This window comes from Oryza glaberrima, chromosome 10, assembly GCF_000147395.1.
Source record: "Oryza glaberrima chromosome 10, OglaRS2, whole genome shotgun sequence".
In the NCBI taxonomy this organism is placed as follows: Eukaryota; Viridiplantae; Streptophyta; class Magnoliopsida; order Poales; family Poaceae; genus Oryza; species Oryza glaberrima.
Window position 1 is genome coordinate 7,502,246 of NC_068335.1, and position 17,070 is coordinate 7,519,315.

At 42.4% G+C, this 17,070-nt stretch overlaps 1 protein-coding gene across 2 annotated transcripts; it reads left to right on the plus strand.

Annotated features, from left to right (window-relative positions):
* The first annotated feature begins 6,639 nt into the window (after positions 1–6,639).
* LOC127753366 (uncharacterized) lies at positions 6,640–16,716 on the plus strand. Of its 2 annotated transcripts, none has more exons than XM_052278841.1 (18): positions 6,640–6,872; positions 6,978–7,043; positions 7,145–7,318; positions 8,214–8,288; positions 8,366–8,492; positions 11,295–11,359; positions 11,485–11,555; positions 11,672–11,781; positions 12,005–12,042; positions 12,813–12,948; positions 13,038–13,208; positions 13,370–13,444; positions 13,562–13,623; positions 13,935–14,001; positions 14,090–14,139; positions 15,167–15,400; positions 15,488–15,625; positions 15,724–16,716. In XM_052278841.1, the coding sequence occupies exons 1-18, from the start codon at positions 6,678–6,680 to the stop codon at positions 15,859–15,861; spliced, it is 1,992 nt and encodes a 663-aa protein (XP_052134801.1). In that variant the 5' UTR covers positions 6,640–6,677; the 3' UTR covers positions 15,862–16,716. The 2 variants fall into 2 exon arrangements, with proteins under 2 accessions (XP_052134801.1, XP_052134802.1); XM_052278842.1 differs by having other exon boundaries at positions 11,319–11,359.
* The last annotated feature ends 354 nt before the right edge of the window (positions 16,717–17,070 follow it).

The window sequence follows — 17,070 nt, forward strand, 5'->3', positions numbered from 1 at the left end:
AGGCTGTGATGGCTGTCGAAGAGGTGCAAGCCCTCCGCAAGGAGTTCGACGCCCAGCAAGCAAGCAACCATCAGCAGCCAGTCCGCAAGAAGGTCCGAAAAGACCTCTACTGCGCCTTCCACGGATGCTCTTCGCACACTACGGAGCAATGCCGAAACATTAGGCAACGTGGCAACGCGCAAGATCCAAGGCCGCAGCAGGGAGCAACTGTCGAAGCACCTCGTGAAGCATTTCAGGAGCAAACGCCCCTAGCCGAACAACGCCAAGACGCACAGCGAAGGGTAATCCAAGTGATTACAAGGGCTGACCCGCCAAGCCAGTTGTCCAAACGACAGAAGAAGATGCAGATCCGAATGGTCCACAGCATCACTTCAGCGGGTGAAGGGGCGCCGCAATACCTGAACCAGTTAATTTCTTTTGGGCCGGAAGATGCAGAAGGAGTTATGTTCCCGCATCAAGTTCCTCTGGTGATCTCAGCCGAGATAGCTGGCTTCGAAGTCCGACAAATCCTGGTCGACGGAGGGAGTTCGGCCGACGTTATCTTTGCCGAAGCATATGCCAAGATGGGGTTGACCACCCAAGCCCTTACCCCAGCACCAGCATCGCTCCGTGGTTTCAGCGGAGAAGCAGTTCAAGTTCTTGGCCAAGCACTCTTGCTGATAGCTTTTGGCTCGGGGGAGAACAGACGCGAAGAGCAAGTACTGTTCGACGTCGTCGACATCCCGTACAACTACAACGCCATCTTCGGTCGTGCAACCCTGAACAAGTTCGAAGCCATTTCCCACCACAATTATCTCAAGCTCAAGATGCCCGGTCTGACAGGAGTGATAGTGGTCAAGGGGCTTCAGCCTTCGGCCGCTTCAAAAGGCGATCTAGCCATAATCAACAGAGCAGTGCACAATGTTGAGGTCGAACCGCATGACCGGCCGAAGCACGCGCCAAAACCCACCCCTCACAGCAAGATAATAAAGGTGCAGATTGATGATGTCGTCCCCACAAAGCTCGTATTGCTGGGGGGCGACATGGGCAAAGAGGAAGTTGAGAGCATCCTAGAGGTGCTCAAGAAGAACATTGATATCTTCGCCTGGAGCCCCGACGAGGTGGGAGGTGTTTCGATAGATCTCATCAGGATGCCTTTCGGCCTGAGGAATGCAGGAGCAACCTTCGCCAGGCTAGTGTACAAGGTCCTTTGTAAGCAGTTGGGGCGGAATGTGGAAGCTTATGTCGACGACATCGTCGTAAAAGGCCGCAAGGCTTTCGACCATGCGATCGACCTGCAGGAGACATTCGACAACTTGCGCGCAGCAGGCATAAAACTGAATCCGGAGAAGTGTGTTTTCGGCGTTCGCGCAGGCAAGTTGTTGGGCTTCCTTGTTTCCGAAAGAGGCATCGAGGCGAATCCTGAGAAAATCGATGCCATCCAGCAAATGAAGCCTCCGTGAAGCGTACATGAAGTACAAAAGCTTGCGGGCCGAATCGCGGCACTCAGTCGATTCCTCTCAAGGGCAGCCGAAAGAGGTTTGCCCTTCTTCAAGACCCTCCGGGGCGCGGGAAAGTTTAATTGGACACCAGAGTGCCAAGCAGCGTTCAATGAGCTAAAGCAATACCTGCAAAGCCCGCCAGCTCTGATAAGCCCACCCCCAGGAAGCGAACTGCTACTATACTTAGCAGCTTCGCCGGTGGCAGTCAGTGCTGCCCTCGTCCAAGAAACAGAGTTCGGACAGAAACCGGTCTACTTCATCTCCGAAGCACTGCAAGGAGCGAAGACAAGATACATTGAAATGGAAAAACTCGCTTACGCCCTGGTGATGGCTTCGCGCAAGCTTAAGCACTACTTCCAGGCCCACAAAGTCATAGTGCCATCGCAGTACCCTTTGGGCGAAATACTCCGAGGCAAGGAAGTCTCTAGCCGGCTCAGCAAGTGGGCGGCAGAGCTATCCCCGTTCGACTTGCATTTTATTGCACGCACTGCTATCAAGTCTCAAGTGTTAGCTGACTTCGTAGCTGAATGGACACCGGTATTTGCATCCGAGCCCGAGCCCGCCGAACAATTCTGGGTGATGTGCTCCGACGGTTCATGGTCGCACAGGGGAGCAGGCATTGCGGTAGTCCTCTTTTCGCGAATGGTGTGCCGATTCGGTACGCTGCAAGGCTGTAGTTCGATACAACCAACAACGCAGCAGAATACGAAGTCATTCTCCTGGGCCTAAGAAAGGCGAAAGCACTGGGATTCCGGCGCTTGCTAATTCGAACCGACTCCAAGTTGGTGGCAGGCCATGTTGACAAATCCTTCGAGGCAAAAGAAGAAGGGATGAAGAGGTATCTGGAGGCCGTTCGGTTCATGGAAAAATGCTTCACCGGCATAACGGTCGAACACTTACCTAGAGGCCAGAACGAGGAAGCAGACACCTTGGTGAAATCCGCTGCTTATGGTGGCCCACATTCGTCTGGCATCTTTTTCGAAGTCCTGCATGCTCCAAGTGTGCCCACGGACAGCTCGGAGATCATGGCAATCGACCAGGTGAAACTGGGCGAAGACCCATATGACTGGCGAACCCCGTTTGTGAAACACCTTGAAACTGGCTGGCTTCCGGAAGACGAAGCAGAAGCAAAGCGTTTGCAACTCAGAGCCATGAAGTATAAGATGGTCTCAGGCCAGCTTTATCGCTCCGGGGTACTTCAACCCTTACTTTGTTGCATCTCTTTTGCCGAAGGCGAGGAAATGGCAAAGGAGATACACCAGGGGCTATGTGGTGCGCACCAGGCCGCAAGAAGAGTGGCCTCCAAAGTGTTTAGACAAGGAGTTTATTGGCCCACTGTGTTGAAAGTCTGTGTTGAGCAAATCAAGAAGTGCGAAAGTTGCCAGCATCATGGCCGAAGCCAAACCGCACCCCAGTATGATCTGCAGCCCATTGCGCCAATATGGCCCTTCGCCAGATGGGGACTGGACATCATCGGGCCGTTCCCGGTGGCGCGAAACGGGTATAAGTTCGTAATTGTGGCTGTGGAATATTTCTCTCGATGGATTGAAGCCGAACCCCTCGGGGCAATCACTTCGGCAGCAGTACAGAAGTTTGTGTGGAAAAACATTGTTTGCCGTTTCGGAGTGCCAAAAGAGTTCATCACTGACAACGGGAAGCAGTTTGACTCTGATAAGTTCAGAGAAATGTGCGAAGGGCTTAACCTGGAAATCAGGTTCGCGTCGGTCGCGCACCCGCAGTCAAATGGGGCGGCCGATCGTACAAATGGCAAGATCCTAGAAGCACTAAAGAAAAGGCTCGAGGGGGCAGCGAAAGGCAAATGGCCAGAGGAAATGCTATCGGTTCTCTGGGCCCTTCGGACGACCTCCACAAGACCAACCAAGTTTAGCCCGTTCATGCTTCTTTATGACAATGAGGCAATGACCCCAGCAGAGCTAGGGACTAACTTACCAAGGGTGATGTTCTCTGGGAGCGAAGAGGGGCGCGAAGTATCGCTCGAACTCTTGGAAGGGGTAAGAGTCGAAGCACTCGAGCACATGCACAAGTATGCCACAAGCACTTTGGCAACTTACAACAAAAAAGTTCGACCGACGGAGCTGATGCCTGGTCATCTTGTCCTAAGGAAGAAAGCGAACCCGATTGCTGTTGGCAAGCTTGAATCAAAGTGGGAAGGACCATACCTCATCAAGCACAAGTCCAGGACGGGATCTTTTCGATTGGCGACACTAGAAGGTGACGAGTTCGACCATTCCTGGAACGCCGCCTCTCTCAAGCGCTTCTATGTCTAGAATGGGTGGCACCCAAATCGCCAACTTGTAAAAATGTACATATCAGCCCTTTGGCATTATGCAAGCCCTTCGGCACTATGTAAGCCTTTCGGCAAGAAAAAAAAAGGAAAAAAAAAGAAAAAGAGAAAAGAAACTGGATGTAGGGCTATTATCCACCACGGAGGCCCGAACCAGTATAAAACCTCTGTGTCCTCCGCCTTCTTTTTATTTTTGTGTGATTGATAATTTGTGGAAAAACCCCAAGGCAAACACCTGATCAGCGAAAAAGACCAGGGGGAAAAACCCCAAGGGTTCGCCTACCCACCAGTAATACAGCGCCACGTGTCGCAAGGGTAGGCGAAACGGTAAATTCCCACCAACCGAGCAGCACAGTAAAAAAAAAAGGCCCATGAAGGGAAAGCCCAATACTGTTCCTTTCGACCCGAAAAAAGTAAAAAAATATATATATGTATATGCCACCGGCCGCAGGAGGCGAAGAGCGGCAAAATAATACCAGTCGCACAAATAACAAACCTTATTCGCAGGAACAATGTAGGTTTCGGCAGGAGCATCAGTCGAAAGGGGGCGCCGCATACCATACCACATGGTTTGCACGGTCTTGGCCGAAGCTCCAATCTCACCCTTGCCCGTGAGGGGCTTGTTGGCGGATGGCATGAGGCCCTTTGACCAAATCTGTCGAAACCCGTGGCGAAGACTATGGAGCAAGAACGGTGAGAGGTGAGGGGTCGTGCGAGTACCTTGTCAAGCCAGAGGTGTCCCAGGTGAAGGGTGCAAGGCGTAGAGTATCTGCCGAAGGAAGACGGCTTCGCCATGGCAAGTTCACCCCTGCGAGGGCCGAAGAAGCTTTTCCGGCCCATCAAGCCTAGGGGCTATAGGGTCGGCGATCGCCCGACGGCCCATCAGGGGCCCATGAGCCTCCGTAACATTATGTACCCCTGTAAATGTCCCTTTCGTAAGGGCAACCATGTAAATTCCCATGTATAACCTAAACCCTACTAGTAAGAACCTGTAATGGGGCTATAAATAGTCCCCCTAGGGCCATGTAATGGGGGATCCAAGTGAAAAATTCTAAATTTAATACACTTCGTTTCTTTCCAACCACTGTTGAGTAACCACGTCTTTCGACGTATGCGGTTGTCGTTTCGACAACACACTTATACTTACTTTCTTAATAACCGTGTCCAACTCTAAAAATGCTTATATTCTAGGACAAAGGAACTAGTTAGTATATAGACTCACATCGAATTGTATAGGGTGAGATATAACCAACTAAAAACCGACTTAAATACGAATGACGTACGAAAATTCTAACGAAAATATCTTTATTTTTTATAATACTAGAAAAAATACCCGTGCGTTGCAACGGGTAAAAACATTTTTGGATTGCTATACATTATACTTTTTGATTTTGGGTCAAAAACTCATTTTCTTCCTTCCTTTTCAGTCTCGGTCCAGCCCACTACCTCCCTCCTGCTTGACTGTTTCTCTTTGACCTAGCTCACAAGTAGAACTATAGGCCTAGCTCACATAGTCGGCTGCCATCTGCTTCTCTTTGACCTAGCCCACAAGTAGAACTATAACCTAGCTCGCATAGTCGACTGTCATCTTCAACCTCCGAAAGACAGCTCGCATAGTCGACTGTCATCTTCAACCTCCGAAAGACAGTCCCGTGTAGTACGATGCCAGAACCGATACTCCCATCAAATTCAGTCGAATCTTTCGATTGAGGGCTTTTGATTCACTCAATCTCCTTTTGTCGTTTTTATCAAAATTGGAGTGAATCCACAAAACTGTGGGATATAAACGGTGACTTCTAAATAAAGATGGAATCTGGTGAATTAAAGCGGAACTGAAAAGAAAAAATATGGGGAAAATGATGATGGAGTAGAGGGCATTTTTTTACAATCAAATAGAGGAGGGAAAGCACGAGGAGATTGATCAATGTGGTGGTGGTGCTAAGGTTCGGCCCGACGAAAAAAAACGAGTAGATAAAAAAGAATCCTCACCATATACGCACACCCTTCCGCATAAAAAAATATGAATAAAAAATAGAGACGAAAAGAAAATGGATGAATAAAAGGGAAAAAGGCGATGGCAAAATAACCGGAAAGAACAGTGGATAAAAAATACGGATGGAAAAAAACGGACGAAAAAAAAGAAAAGCGAAAAAAAGGAAAAAAGGCAGATAAAGAGACGGACTGATACCAATCCGTTTTTCCACATGATTTTCTTTACAGTCGGTGATTTTTTTTAACGGTCAGCCTTTTTTTTTACCCAAAATTTTTTGCTATTTTTTTATCCGGTACCAATCGGACTTCTTTTTTCCTCTGTTTTTCTTTCGCGTTTTTTATGGCGTGTTTTCTTTTCAGCGTGCCCTTTTTTATGTTACGGATTTTGAGGAGTAGAGATTAAAACCGAAACAAAAAATTAAAACCGACTTAAACACGGATGATTTATAAAATTACCGACAAAAACATCTTTAATTTTTATAATTGTAGAGATTAGAGGTAATTCCTCTGTTTCACAATATAAGACTTTCTAGCATTGCTCATATTCATATAGATGTTAATAATCTAAACACTATATATGTCTAGATTCATTAATATCTTATATGAATCTAGGCAATGCCAGAAAGTCTTACATTATGGAGTATATTATATCTCATTAGTAGAGTGATCGAGATCAATGGATCAACTGTTCGTTTTATGAAGCACTGTAGCCATAATACTCGAAATTATGTCATATGCCAAAATTTATAACTATTACCACAGCATTCGGATCATGTAAAATTTCATCGAGATTTTAATGACTGTCGGATTATATATGGGTTAAAAATTCAAATTTGGGACTCAGATCTTTGGTCAGGCCGGAAGGCCCCACCTCCGACTCTCCGAGCAGCAAAGCTGCAATGTTCCGCAACAAAGTCCTCGTGCGCGCCCGCGCCGTCCCCTCCGCGCCACCTCCTCCGTTCATCCTCCGACAACTCTCCTTCCCCGCCGCCGTCCCCGCCCTCGACCTCGACATCCTCTGCTGCAGGCTCTCCCGCCGCCACCGCCTCGCGTGCCTCCCCCAGCCCCCGTCCGACGTCCTCGTTGTCTACCAGGTTCCCAACTCTTCGCGCTAGCTCGCACCCACCCGAAAAAAGCGATGTGTGCTCGTCCGTACTGTTCTTGACGGCGAGTTTCGTGCTGTGGCTGGCTGGATGCAGAGATGCCAGTCTTGCGCTGCCGCGGAGGCCGTGTCGGGGATCGCGGAGGCGTTCGAGGGTGCCGCGGTGAGCGCTTCTATCCTGCGCCCGCTACCTGCTCGACGTTTTGCTGCACCGAGTAATGGTTCGTGAGGATGTGCTGGCTTGTTCGGCGTTGGACGTTGTAGGTTGGCGAGGAGGAGGAGGTGGTTTGTTCGGGCTCACTGGTTGCGAAAGCTGTCGAGTGCGACCTGCGCTCCCTGATGCTTGAGCATGGATGGAGGTGTCTTGGGGAGAGCGTGTATGTCCTTTCGACGTTTGCTGATACTAAGGAGAGAACTGACCAATGCACGGTGAACGTGGTATCGTAAATTTCTCCCTATCAGTGAAGCAACCAATGTCCAAAAACATGGAAAAATATTTACATTTCTATAATGCTGCATGTTAGTCCTTTCATTTCTCTCCAAAAAGTGTCATGTGATTTCTTGATATGACCATGTGATTGGATATGTGAAGCAATGGAGGAAAACAGTAATGCAAAAATATATCACAAATCATGCAACAGCAATTCTGGTCACTTTCTTTCTACACAAGCCCATTTGCTTGACTTCAGCACAGTTTAGAGTAATCTTGATGCAAATCAATTAAACTGACTTTGTAGCTAATTCAGCCTGTAAATGTGTTGGAATAAATATTAATTATCATTATTTTAGGTATTAATTAGAGTTGTTTTTGTAGGATAGTTTTGAATATGTTTTAGTGCATGACATAATAAATTGAAATGTACACCCTATCTCCATGATATGCTCATGAAACCATAGTTGCCACCTCATTGCAATTGATTTATCAAAACACTATATGCTCTGAGTATTAATCCATCATACGTATGTACTGCTGTGCCACATCAGGGGTCCAAAAGCCCAAGTCCTTCTTGTATAGTTTATTTCAGTGAAACAAGCCATGTAAACAATGTACCAAGCAAGCTGTGCCATATACCCATATCTGTGATCCGAAAGCCCAAGTCCTTCTTGTATAGTTTATTTCAGTGAAACAAGCCATGTAAACACTGTACCAAGCAAAAAAAAATACAGAGATTATACTGTGTTGGATTACAAAATAAAAAATAGCTGCCATGCCTTCTGCACCCTCTTTTTTCTTGCAGTTAAGCTATTTAATTATTCGTATCCACTATTTTCTGTCCTTTATCATTTACCTTGATGACACAAACTTGTACATTTGTTGGTCGAATGGTTGCAGGAAGTCAAGCTTGGGAGAAATGATGATATTGAATTTGCTGTCTCACCAGATGCACTTTGGTTTACAACACCTAAGGTATTCTTCATCTTTTACTTCTTTTGCCACAACAGCAGAAAAAAAAAATACAGTGAACTTACATGTTTTGCTGCTAGTTCTCTGATTTTGTTAGCTCTGATAAGATGGAAACATTTGAAAACGGCAAGGAAGTAATTTTGGATTATTGTAATTTCCGAACAGCATGTACTACTCTTCCAACCCTTCAGGAAGGCCATGTGATAGGTAAGCTAAACATTTTTGGGACTATTATTTTTTGGTGCTAAGAAACATTTATAATTTGTCACTAATTGAGCATTTCTTCTTTATGCCATTCCTCTGTCAAGCCACATTTTATGTTTACCACTGAGGTTATATAGTGTGATAGATTTACTCCCCCCGCGCCTTTTTTCCTCAAAAGACAAGAATGCATCTGTTACTCCTTCCTCCGGCCATTGTCTTCACCACTCTACTGCACATGATCAGTGATGTGAGAAGCACCCCACAGCGACGCCAAGCAGAGAAGAGCGATGCCAGAAAGTTAAAAGGAAAATACAGCATCCATCCCTGCCCAGCATGGTGGCATTCGTAGCTTTCACATGTAGTCACGCAGATCCAATCAGCATACAGCTCTGCTCAGCTTTCATAGCTTTTAGATCCATAAAAGCAAAATGACTAAAAACAAACAAATGCATATATACACATGATCCTTGCAAGCTCCTGCTTGTGACGAGCACACTGAAACACAAGGCTAGATAAGGCAGGCAAACAGTACCAAAGACTTTCTTTTTGCTTAGGCAGTCGAGCGATGCAGAAGAACTTACTAGCCATCCTCTCTCTAGTGGTGTTATTAGACATGGATTAGCCCTGGGGTCCAACCATAAAAAACTGAACCCAGCGCTTGAGCTGGTCCATGGACCGTTATTTCTTCTTTTTCCAAAAATGGACCGTTCAAGCAGTTGACCAGAAAATTTTGGCTTGGACAGATGGTTTCTCATCCAACTGACCAATGTCTGTTTCTTCTTTTTTCCAAAAAATGGATATGAGGCTGTGGCTCAAACCCAATTCTTCATTGCTGTTGCTTGCAGTCAATGCAATTTAATATAGCATCGCGTAATATATGGCATCTGCAGTCCAACTGGTGACCCAACAGTTAGACTGTTGACCAAGTGACCAAGTACCTTATCCTGGTCGATACCCAATCAGTAAGTAATAACACTGCTCTCTGGCGGGGGGTGGTGGAGACCAGGTTGCCAGGAAGTGGTTGTGCCCATGGCACTGTCAGAGGCCCTGAAGGCCTGAACAATGAGAATGGAGTGTTGGGATACGTGTAGGCTATGATAGCATAAATTAAAAAATTTTCTACCGCGTAAACCAGGAACCATGCAAGTATTAGATCATAGATCGTTACCACTCGACGTGCTGTGCAGCGGAAGTAAGAGCTAAGAAGCCGAAGAAACGTCGGGGACGTAGCGTGTGTCGATGTAGAGGAAGTAGTCGATCGCAACAGCCCAACCTTCTCCTCCTCGTGCGTTCTCCTCGCCGTGTTCTTACGCCGATCAGCACCGCCAGACAGCGGCGCCTCTGTCGGTATCCACACGTACAGGGGCAGAACGCCACGCGCAGATGTGCTAGCACCCGCGCGCGGCTAGGGTTTTGCTCGGGGGGAAGTGGCAGCTAGGGTTTCTCACGTGATCCAATCAATCCGCCGGTCACACCCCCTCATAAATTTATAGGATCCATGAATAGGCCTCCAAGGCTCGTAGGACTCCTGTTAGGATTCCTATCCGAATTAAGCTTATATTGGATTCCCATCCAATCCCCTTATTCCGGCCCGTTAAGCGTGCGACCTTGTAGGTTTATGTACACTCGGCTGTAACTCGAAAACTCCTTTTCGGTTCACGTGTCAATAGCGGCCCCTAGCAGAACTTATTGACTCACCGGGCATACATAAAGATCATATCGGTTGAACCTCTAGTGTATACTTGTATGAATCCCTTTGCCTCACAATATCGATTAAGCTCCAAGCTAGATATGTGCCATCCTCTAATAGCTCAATCATTCACTCGAACCTGTGATAGATTATATAACCTACGATTGACTCCTCAATCACTTTAGCATGGCCATGCACTTCCATAATCGATAACATCGGGGGGCCCAGAGATATCTCTCCATAGGAGGGGCGAATCTCATCTTAATTATTCATATCCCACTACATGTTTCATAGCATACCCGAAGACTACTTTTATAACTACCCAGTTACGGAGTAACGTTTAGCAGTCCCTAAGAAAGCTACTACACATGTTGGGAACCATGATAATCTCAGGTCTAAGGATTATATACCAATACTAAATGAGACCACTGATGGCACAACACATATACCTCTTGCAGTGTCTCATATTGAGTCTATCCAACACATGTTCCCCAACATGTCTCCACATTATTAATTTGGTATCTCCATATCATGATCCATGAGACATGATCATCAATCAATATATGTGCTGATCATTTAAACATATTTATTCCACATATGATATTTGATCAGGGATACATTAGAAATAGCAACATACAACATAAAGAGTCTCATGAAAGAATCACATATTCATTAATCAATAATGAGTTATCTATTTCAAGGAATAATGTCGGATAAATATGTAAACATAGTATATGATACAATCATCTCTATGATTGCCTCTAGGGCATATCACCAAACCTCAAGTGGCCTTTGCTAGCTTCTCTAGAAATAATATTTTGGATGGGGGTTCTGGAGTCTGGACTGTGAGATCAGCTTCTCCATGCTGGTTAGCAGGAGAGAGCAGCCTCTACAGTGATGCTAGTTTGCAGCCGAGCTAGGTCAGCAAAATTGGGTGAGAATGGCAAGTGAAAATGATCTGAATGAAAGGATGGCATGAATGAGAAATGCTCAAAATCAACGGCATACATGAAAAATTAAACTTTATTTACTGGTGTAAATTATTTTTTCTTATTTTGTGTCACTCCTCAACTTAATTCATTTTTCAGAAGATTTTTATTTCCCCCTCATAACAGGTTTTAGCATGACACTCCCTACAGGACAGTGCTTGGACAAGTTTATGCAGCTTTGCTCACTTAAGGTGCCATGTGGCAATTCTTATCTTCTTAATATATGGCTATATGTTTTTATTTATTTATTTATTTCATGCTTTTCCTTTGGGATCAGCTCCCTCAAATAACATTTTACTCGTGTACATATCTGCAGCATGGTTTAGAGGCAGACTACAGTCATTATGCAGCAGTCAGATTTGGTTACGAATCTTCCCATGAAATATGGTAGTTCCTGCTATATATCCTCTTTGTGCATGTTGCTTTCAGACAGTTTATAATTTTATATTGATATGCATCTCAATATGCATCTGATATGTTCATTACCTCCTATACTTATGTAGGTTGCCTTGTTCATTTGTTCTACAAGGTTCAGGGCTCCAACCAGCCCCCAAATCTTCTAGAGCATCGAGGGCAATGTGTGCCTTGCAATCCTTTATGGGATTATTGAATGGTAAATGACATTTTTTTGCTAAGTCTAATGAAAATCTTCTCCGTGAACTTCAACTTTCATGCATGCTTCTAGTCAATTTAATGCTCCAATATTCATATTAGGCAATATAGCCATCATTACATGGGTACTTTTGTCTTTAAAATTAATTATTACAGGAAACACTAATTTTATTTGCAAGAAACAACAATTTATGAGATTGCTTCACTTTTGCTCCATATTTCAGCTTGGAACTTCTTTGGCCAGAATCACCTAGTAATTAAGGTACTGCTTGAGCAACTGCAGTTTTCTTGTAATTGTTGTTTTGTTTCACTCAAATGTTAAGAGTGATATTTGTTTACTCTACAAGCTAAAGGCCTCTTGGTTGTTACATATAGAAAAATAGATATGTTTCTTTGTCAAACATGGCATATTGAAAATTAACTTGTAAATTAAACACTATATATACATAAAAACTCAATTATATTGGAAGTTTTTGTTAGGGGACAATCAAGAAAATTACAGGGATAGGTCATTACCAGATTTACTACCACCGCCGACACTACCTTCTTTTGAAAGGGTAATGATGCTATTCAGTGTACTCCCTCCAGTCATAAATATTTAATGTTTACAACGAGATTCGGTGAAACTTTTGAAATTCCGGCCATCAATTTTGTATTACAGTAAGTTTATAAAATATATTAAGTATATGATATTATAACAGTACTTTTTAAGGCAAATCTATGCATATAATTTTCTGTTTTCAAAACTAAGCAATTTTATAAGAAATTAATGGCTGGAATTTCAAAAGTTTGACCAAATCTTGTCCTAAACTTCTATGACTGAAGGAAGTATTAACAAAAAGGTAAATATTTGCTTGTTTTATCTACACAGCAGGGAAATACTGTATCATTATATGATCATTAAACTGATAGAAATTAATTTTAATTGTTAAATGTGTTTAAGTTTGTGTTTCTAATCTTCAATGATGTTAGCCTTTAATTTTCACTAAGCAATTATGAAATCTGACCCTGGCAAATCTTTAAATGTTGCAGGAGCAGTTACTACTCAATTCTACAGCAACTCTGCCTACCTGGGATAAGGCTATGAGCAGTGCAAGAACTAACAACTCTGAGGATCTTAGACTAGTTCATACAAATATTTTGACGAATGATCAATCTTTGGCTCTAGGTACAATGTGTCACATTACTCTCTTCTACAACTGAAATTTTTGTTTCAGGACCTGCAAAATGCTAATTACTCCGTATTTGTAATTTAAGACTTTCGCACTCCGAAACCTGCTGTTCTATGTTCTACAAGTATCAAACCATGGAATACCAAAGTTCAGATGACAAGTCTATCTCTTGACAATGATGACACTGGCAATAGAAAAGGCTCCATCAATTATGATTGCCAAACCCAGTGCATTGTTCGAACCAATTTATGCAAGTGTAAGATCAAGTTTTGCTTTCCTCCAATTTATTCTAATAAATACAAGATCGATAATCTTTGTTTTATTTCCTTAAAGATGAATTGTTTGTGCATGTCTCAAGTTATTCACAATTTAGAGTAGGAATAACTTCATTTACCTCTGTATTCAAATCTTATGCAGCACAAGTTGCCTTATTGAAGCCGTCATTCAGCAGAGGTAAATCAGAACAGGGACACAAAAGAAAGCATTCTTCAGGTAAATATTGCGACTATCAGTAAATGCACACGTGTTGAACATCTTTTTTTCACTTTTTCGGTACATCCTGTTTTTGAGTTCATTTTCCATTATGACGTTGGCAAACACATGTTGCAGAACATTCTGATGCAGATAACTCGGACAAATTGAGACATACTTCTCTGACAAATTCAACACTGGTAACTTTCCCTAAAGCAAGCTATCTGAACCCTGTTAGTTTATCAAATGCAAGTCTATCCAAGTGAATTTAGGGCTGTATGAAAGAGTTAAGGTTAATTAAGGATACTTACATGCAAACATCCTTTACATCCTCTGGTGACAAAAATACTAGCATTATTTTCTGTTTGGCCAAATAGAGCTTCAACGGATACATTTGTCTATGTCAAATTAATATTGATGCAAGCATGAGATGGTTACAGTGTGCTTCAATGCTTCCTAATTGTTGAAAATGAAGTTTCAGGAGGGCTGAAACCCTCAGTGATCCTTGCAGGTTTCTGGAGGTCATAAAAGAAAGCATGCAGAGTCTCTGGATAGAAATTGTCAAGAAGTATCAAAAGGTATCAAGTACTAACTATCAGTAAATTCTTCTTTCAGCACATACCATTTGTAGGAATAAGTACAAAACCTAAAATTCCTTCTGTGCAGTGCATTTACAGGATTACTCACAAAAGGAAAATTTGGATACAAGCAGGAAGATATGTATCTGATCTTTTCATATTTATTTGTGTGTTAGAGAATTCTATTCTTGGTCATTTAACATAAAATTTTATTGTTACGTACAAATATTGTATCTTGCATAAAGCGATACCTTGTACTTCAGAGAAACCATTCAACTTAATGGGTAGTTTGGGAGGGTCTCTGGGTCGCTTGTTTGAGCTGTGACTTGTATAACATGCAGTCAATTTTGAATTTAGAACTTGATTTTAGAATTAATAACTAGAGGTATTTTTGTTGCTTTCGCCTCTCCAGCTTGGCTTTTGTAGCACTAAGAGCATGTAAGTGTAAAAATTTTATCCTTAAACTATTCTTCATTGCATTGTTCATGTATTTTCGGCAAAGTCACAGCCCCAGAAATACCTTCCAGGCAGGCCCTGTGACTTTTTTGCTTCATTAGATATTTGCATTTGGTGTGCAGCAACAAGAAATAACATTTTCTGTTCTTATAGCACGGTGTAAGCCCTCTAGTTGTGTCAACTAGGGCTCGAACCCTCGTTCTCACAAAAAAAAAAAAAAAAGGCTGCCACTTGTTGTATGTTCCTCTAAAGTACGTGTTAAGACATGGTCTGTGGCAATTGAGTCCCTGTACGGGTAAGAATTTTTTGGGGCTTTCGGGGCCTTTTCTCGACCTTAACTGTAATGCCTTTGGGATGTCTCTCCCCTTGGGTAGGGCTTTTTTTTTTGTTCTTATTAGAATGGGAATAATCGTCCTACAGTATTACATATTGACAATGCTATGTGGATACTGGAACTGGACAAAAAGGAAATTTCTCTGAATTTGGACTGGTGACTGAGAATAGACAGTAAGCTATTATTTATTATCTTCTGATCATAAGCTATTATGTTATGAATTCTAGGAATCCAGTAATTTATTTGTTTTTGGCTCCCATAGTACATGACATATGGAATTCAGAACATTATTCTCTTTATTATATTTTTTCTGCAGTACATGCACACATCAAAATCTTAATTGCTTGTTCCTGACTCAAATGTTTCTCTATGCACAGTAAAGATTGTATACCTCAAGTCCCAGATGAGACTAGAGCAATACCAGGTGTCAAGAATGATATGCTTAGCACTAAGGTAATGAAACCAACATTGAAGTGTGTAGTCAGCAATGATGAGAAAACTGCACCAACAAATTCAAAGACTAAACAGAAGGTTCGCAAAGATGTGTTAACTGCAGTAACAAAACCAACAATAAGAACAGAACATGTCAAAGACCACTTCACTAAAAAGGTGATCTTACAAATTTTCTTTCGGATTGTAGTCTAGATAGCTCTCCATATTGATGTTGTGATCTTAATGATGAATTTATTCCTTCAGGTGGTAAATAATCAGAAGGATGAGCTAATGAAAAAGGCAACAAAGGCAAAAGGAAGGAGAGTAGTTAACAGCACTGAGTTAACTTCAATGAACTCAAAAACAAACTCTGATGTACTCAATGATGACATAGTTAGAAAGGTAACAGTAACTTTTTGCTTCTTAAAAATGTCTGATGATCATATAGATATATAACTGCTTTTTTATAATAATTTAATAGCTCGATGCCAAAATTTCAGGTGACAGATCATCAGAAGCGAGGTGAGCTGCGTTTGCTAACAGTTGCAGATCTGAAGTGCTTCCTTAGTGCAAGAAAAGTGAAGGTTGGAGGGACAAAGGAAATGCTTATCAAAAGAGTCGCTGAGCTCATTGGTTAACATATAGGTACAAGTTTCTAACATGTGCAGTCTGCAAAGCACAAGTAGACTTGTGAAGAGAATTCGGTTATCATTTTTCTTTCTCATTTTAAAATGAGTTCCTGCTGACATAAATCTTGGGAAACATGGAGCAGTACGTGAGAGACACTATAAAATGTCACATGTCAAGTTATAGATAGAGTTCAATCTCATGCATATGGCCCAAGTTGGCACTCTGCTATACCCATTAAGACAGACACATCCGACCCCAAATGAAGACCAATTAAGTACGGAAGAATTACCGTCTACTGACATCATCAGTGATGCTATGGCAGCTGAACAAGCCTCATCATGAACACTTGAACAGAATTAGCAGCCTTTGTCTATACCAAAGAATAGACAGCACAACTCAGCCCTTTTAAGTTGTAACCAGTTTGGTGCTTCTGCCGTAGCACCCTTAGGTTGTGTTCTCTACCCTGCTGAGGTTGCTCAGATCTTTCAACAAGTGCTTTTATTACCATGGCAGGTTAGGTTTTGAGGCCCTGTTTAGTTCCAAAGTTTTTTTCCAAACTTCCAACTTTCCATCACATCAAACCTTTCATATACACACAACTTTTCTATCACATTGTACCAATTTCAACCAAACTTTCAAACTTCAGTATGAACTAAACACAGCCGAATCTCCCAAATCCCAACGGAGTTTCCGTAAAATCTCCCAAATCCCAATAGAGTTTCCGTAAAATCTAAGTCATCTTCTCAGTTTTGCTAACATGGGATGCTTGAAATTTGTATTTCTTGTTTAAATCAAATAACTATTTTGAATTTGCTGTTATTTTTATTATATTGATGTTTTATCAGATAACTATTTATAATGTATTTCATAGGCCATACATATTATTTCTCTAGGTCAGAAAAAAAATTTAAATAAAACGAACGATCAAAGTTGGACACGTAAACTTATTATTGCGCTTAAAATAGGACGGAGGGAGTATTATAGAACTAACAGGTTCAATGGATGAGCTACATGTATTATTATATTTCTTCATTATTTTCATTTGTTTCTGCTAATTAAACATTGCATTGCATATATGTCCACTGATAAAATCTGAAGTATTGTTCATGGCATCAACAGCAATATTATTACATTCATAATATTATTACATAAATGAAAAAAAAAGCGATATTATTACATATAGTTCCTCAAAAGGAAGATATTTATCCGTTGCACCC

Coding starts and splice junctions, on each gene's coding strand:
- LOC127753366 (XM_052278841.1), top strand. CDS start 6,678: ATGTTCCGCAACAAAGTCCTCGTGCGCGCCCGCGCCGTCCCCTCCGCG. Junction 13,445..13,561: donor CAAAAGAAAGCATTCTTCAG/GTAAATATTGCG, acceptor CACATGTTGCAG/AACATTCTGATGCAGATAAC. Junction 15,626..15,723: donor ATGATGACATAGTTAGAAAG/GTAACAGTAACT, acceptor CCAAAATTTCAG/GTGACAGATCATCAGAAGCG.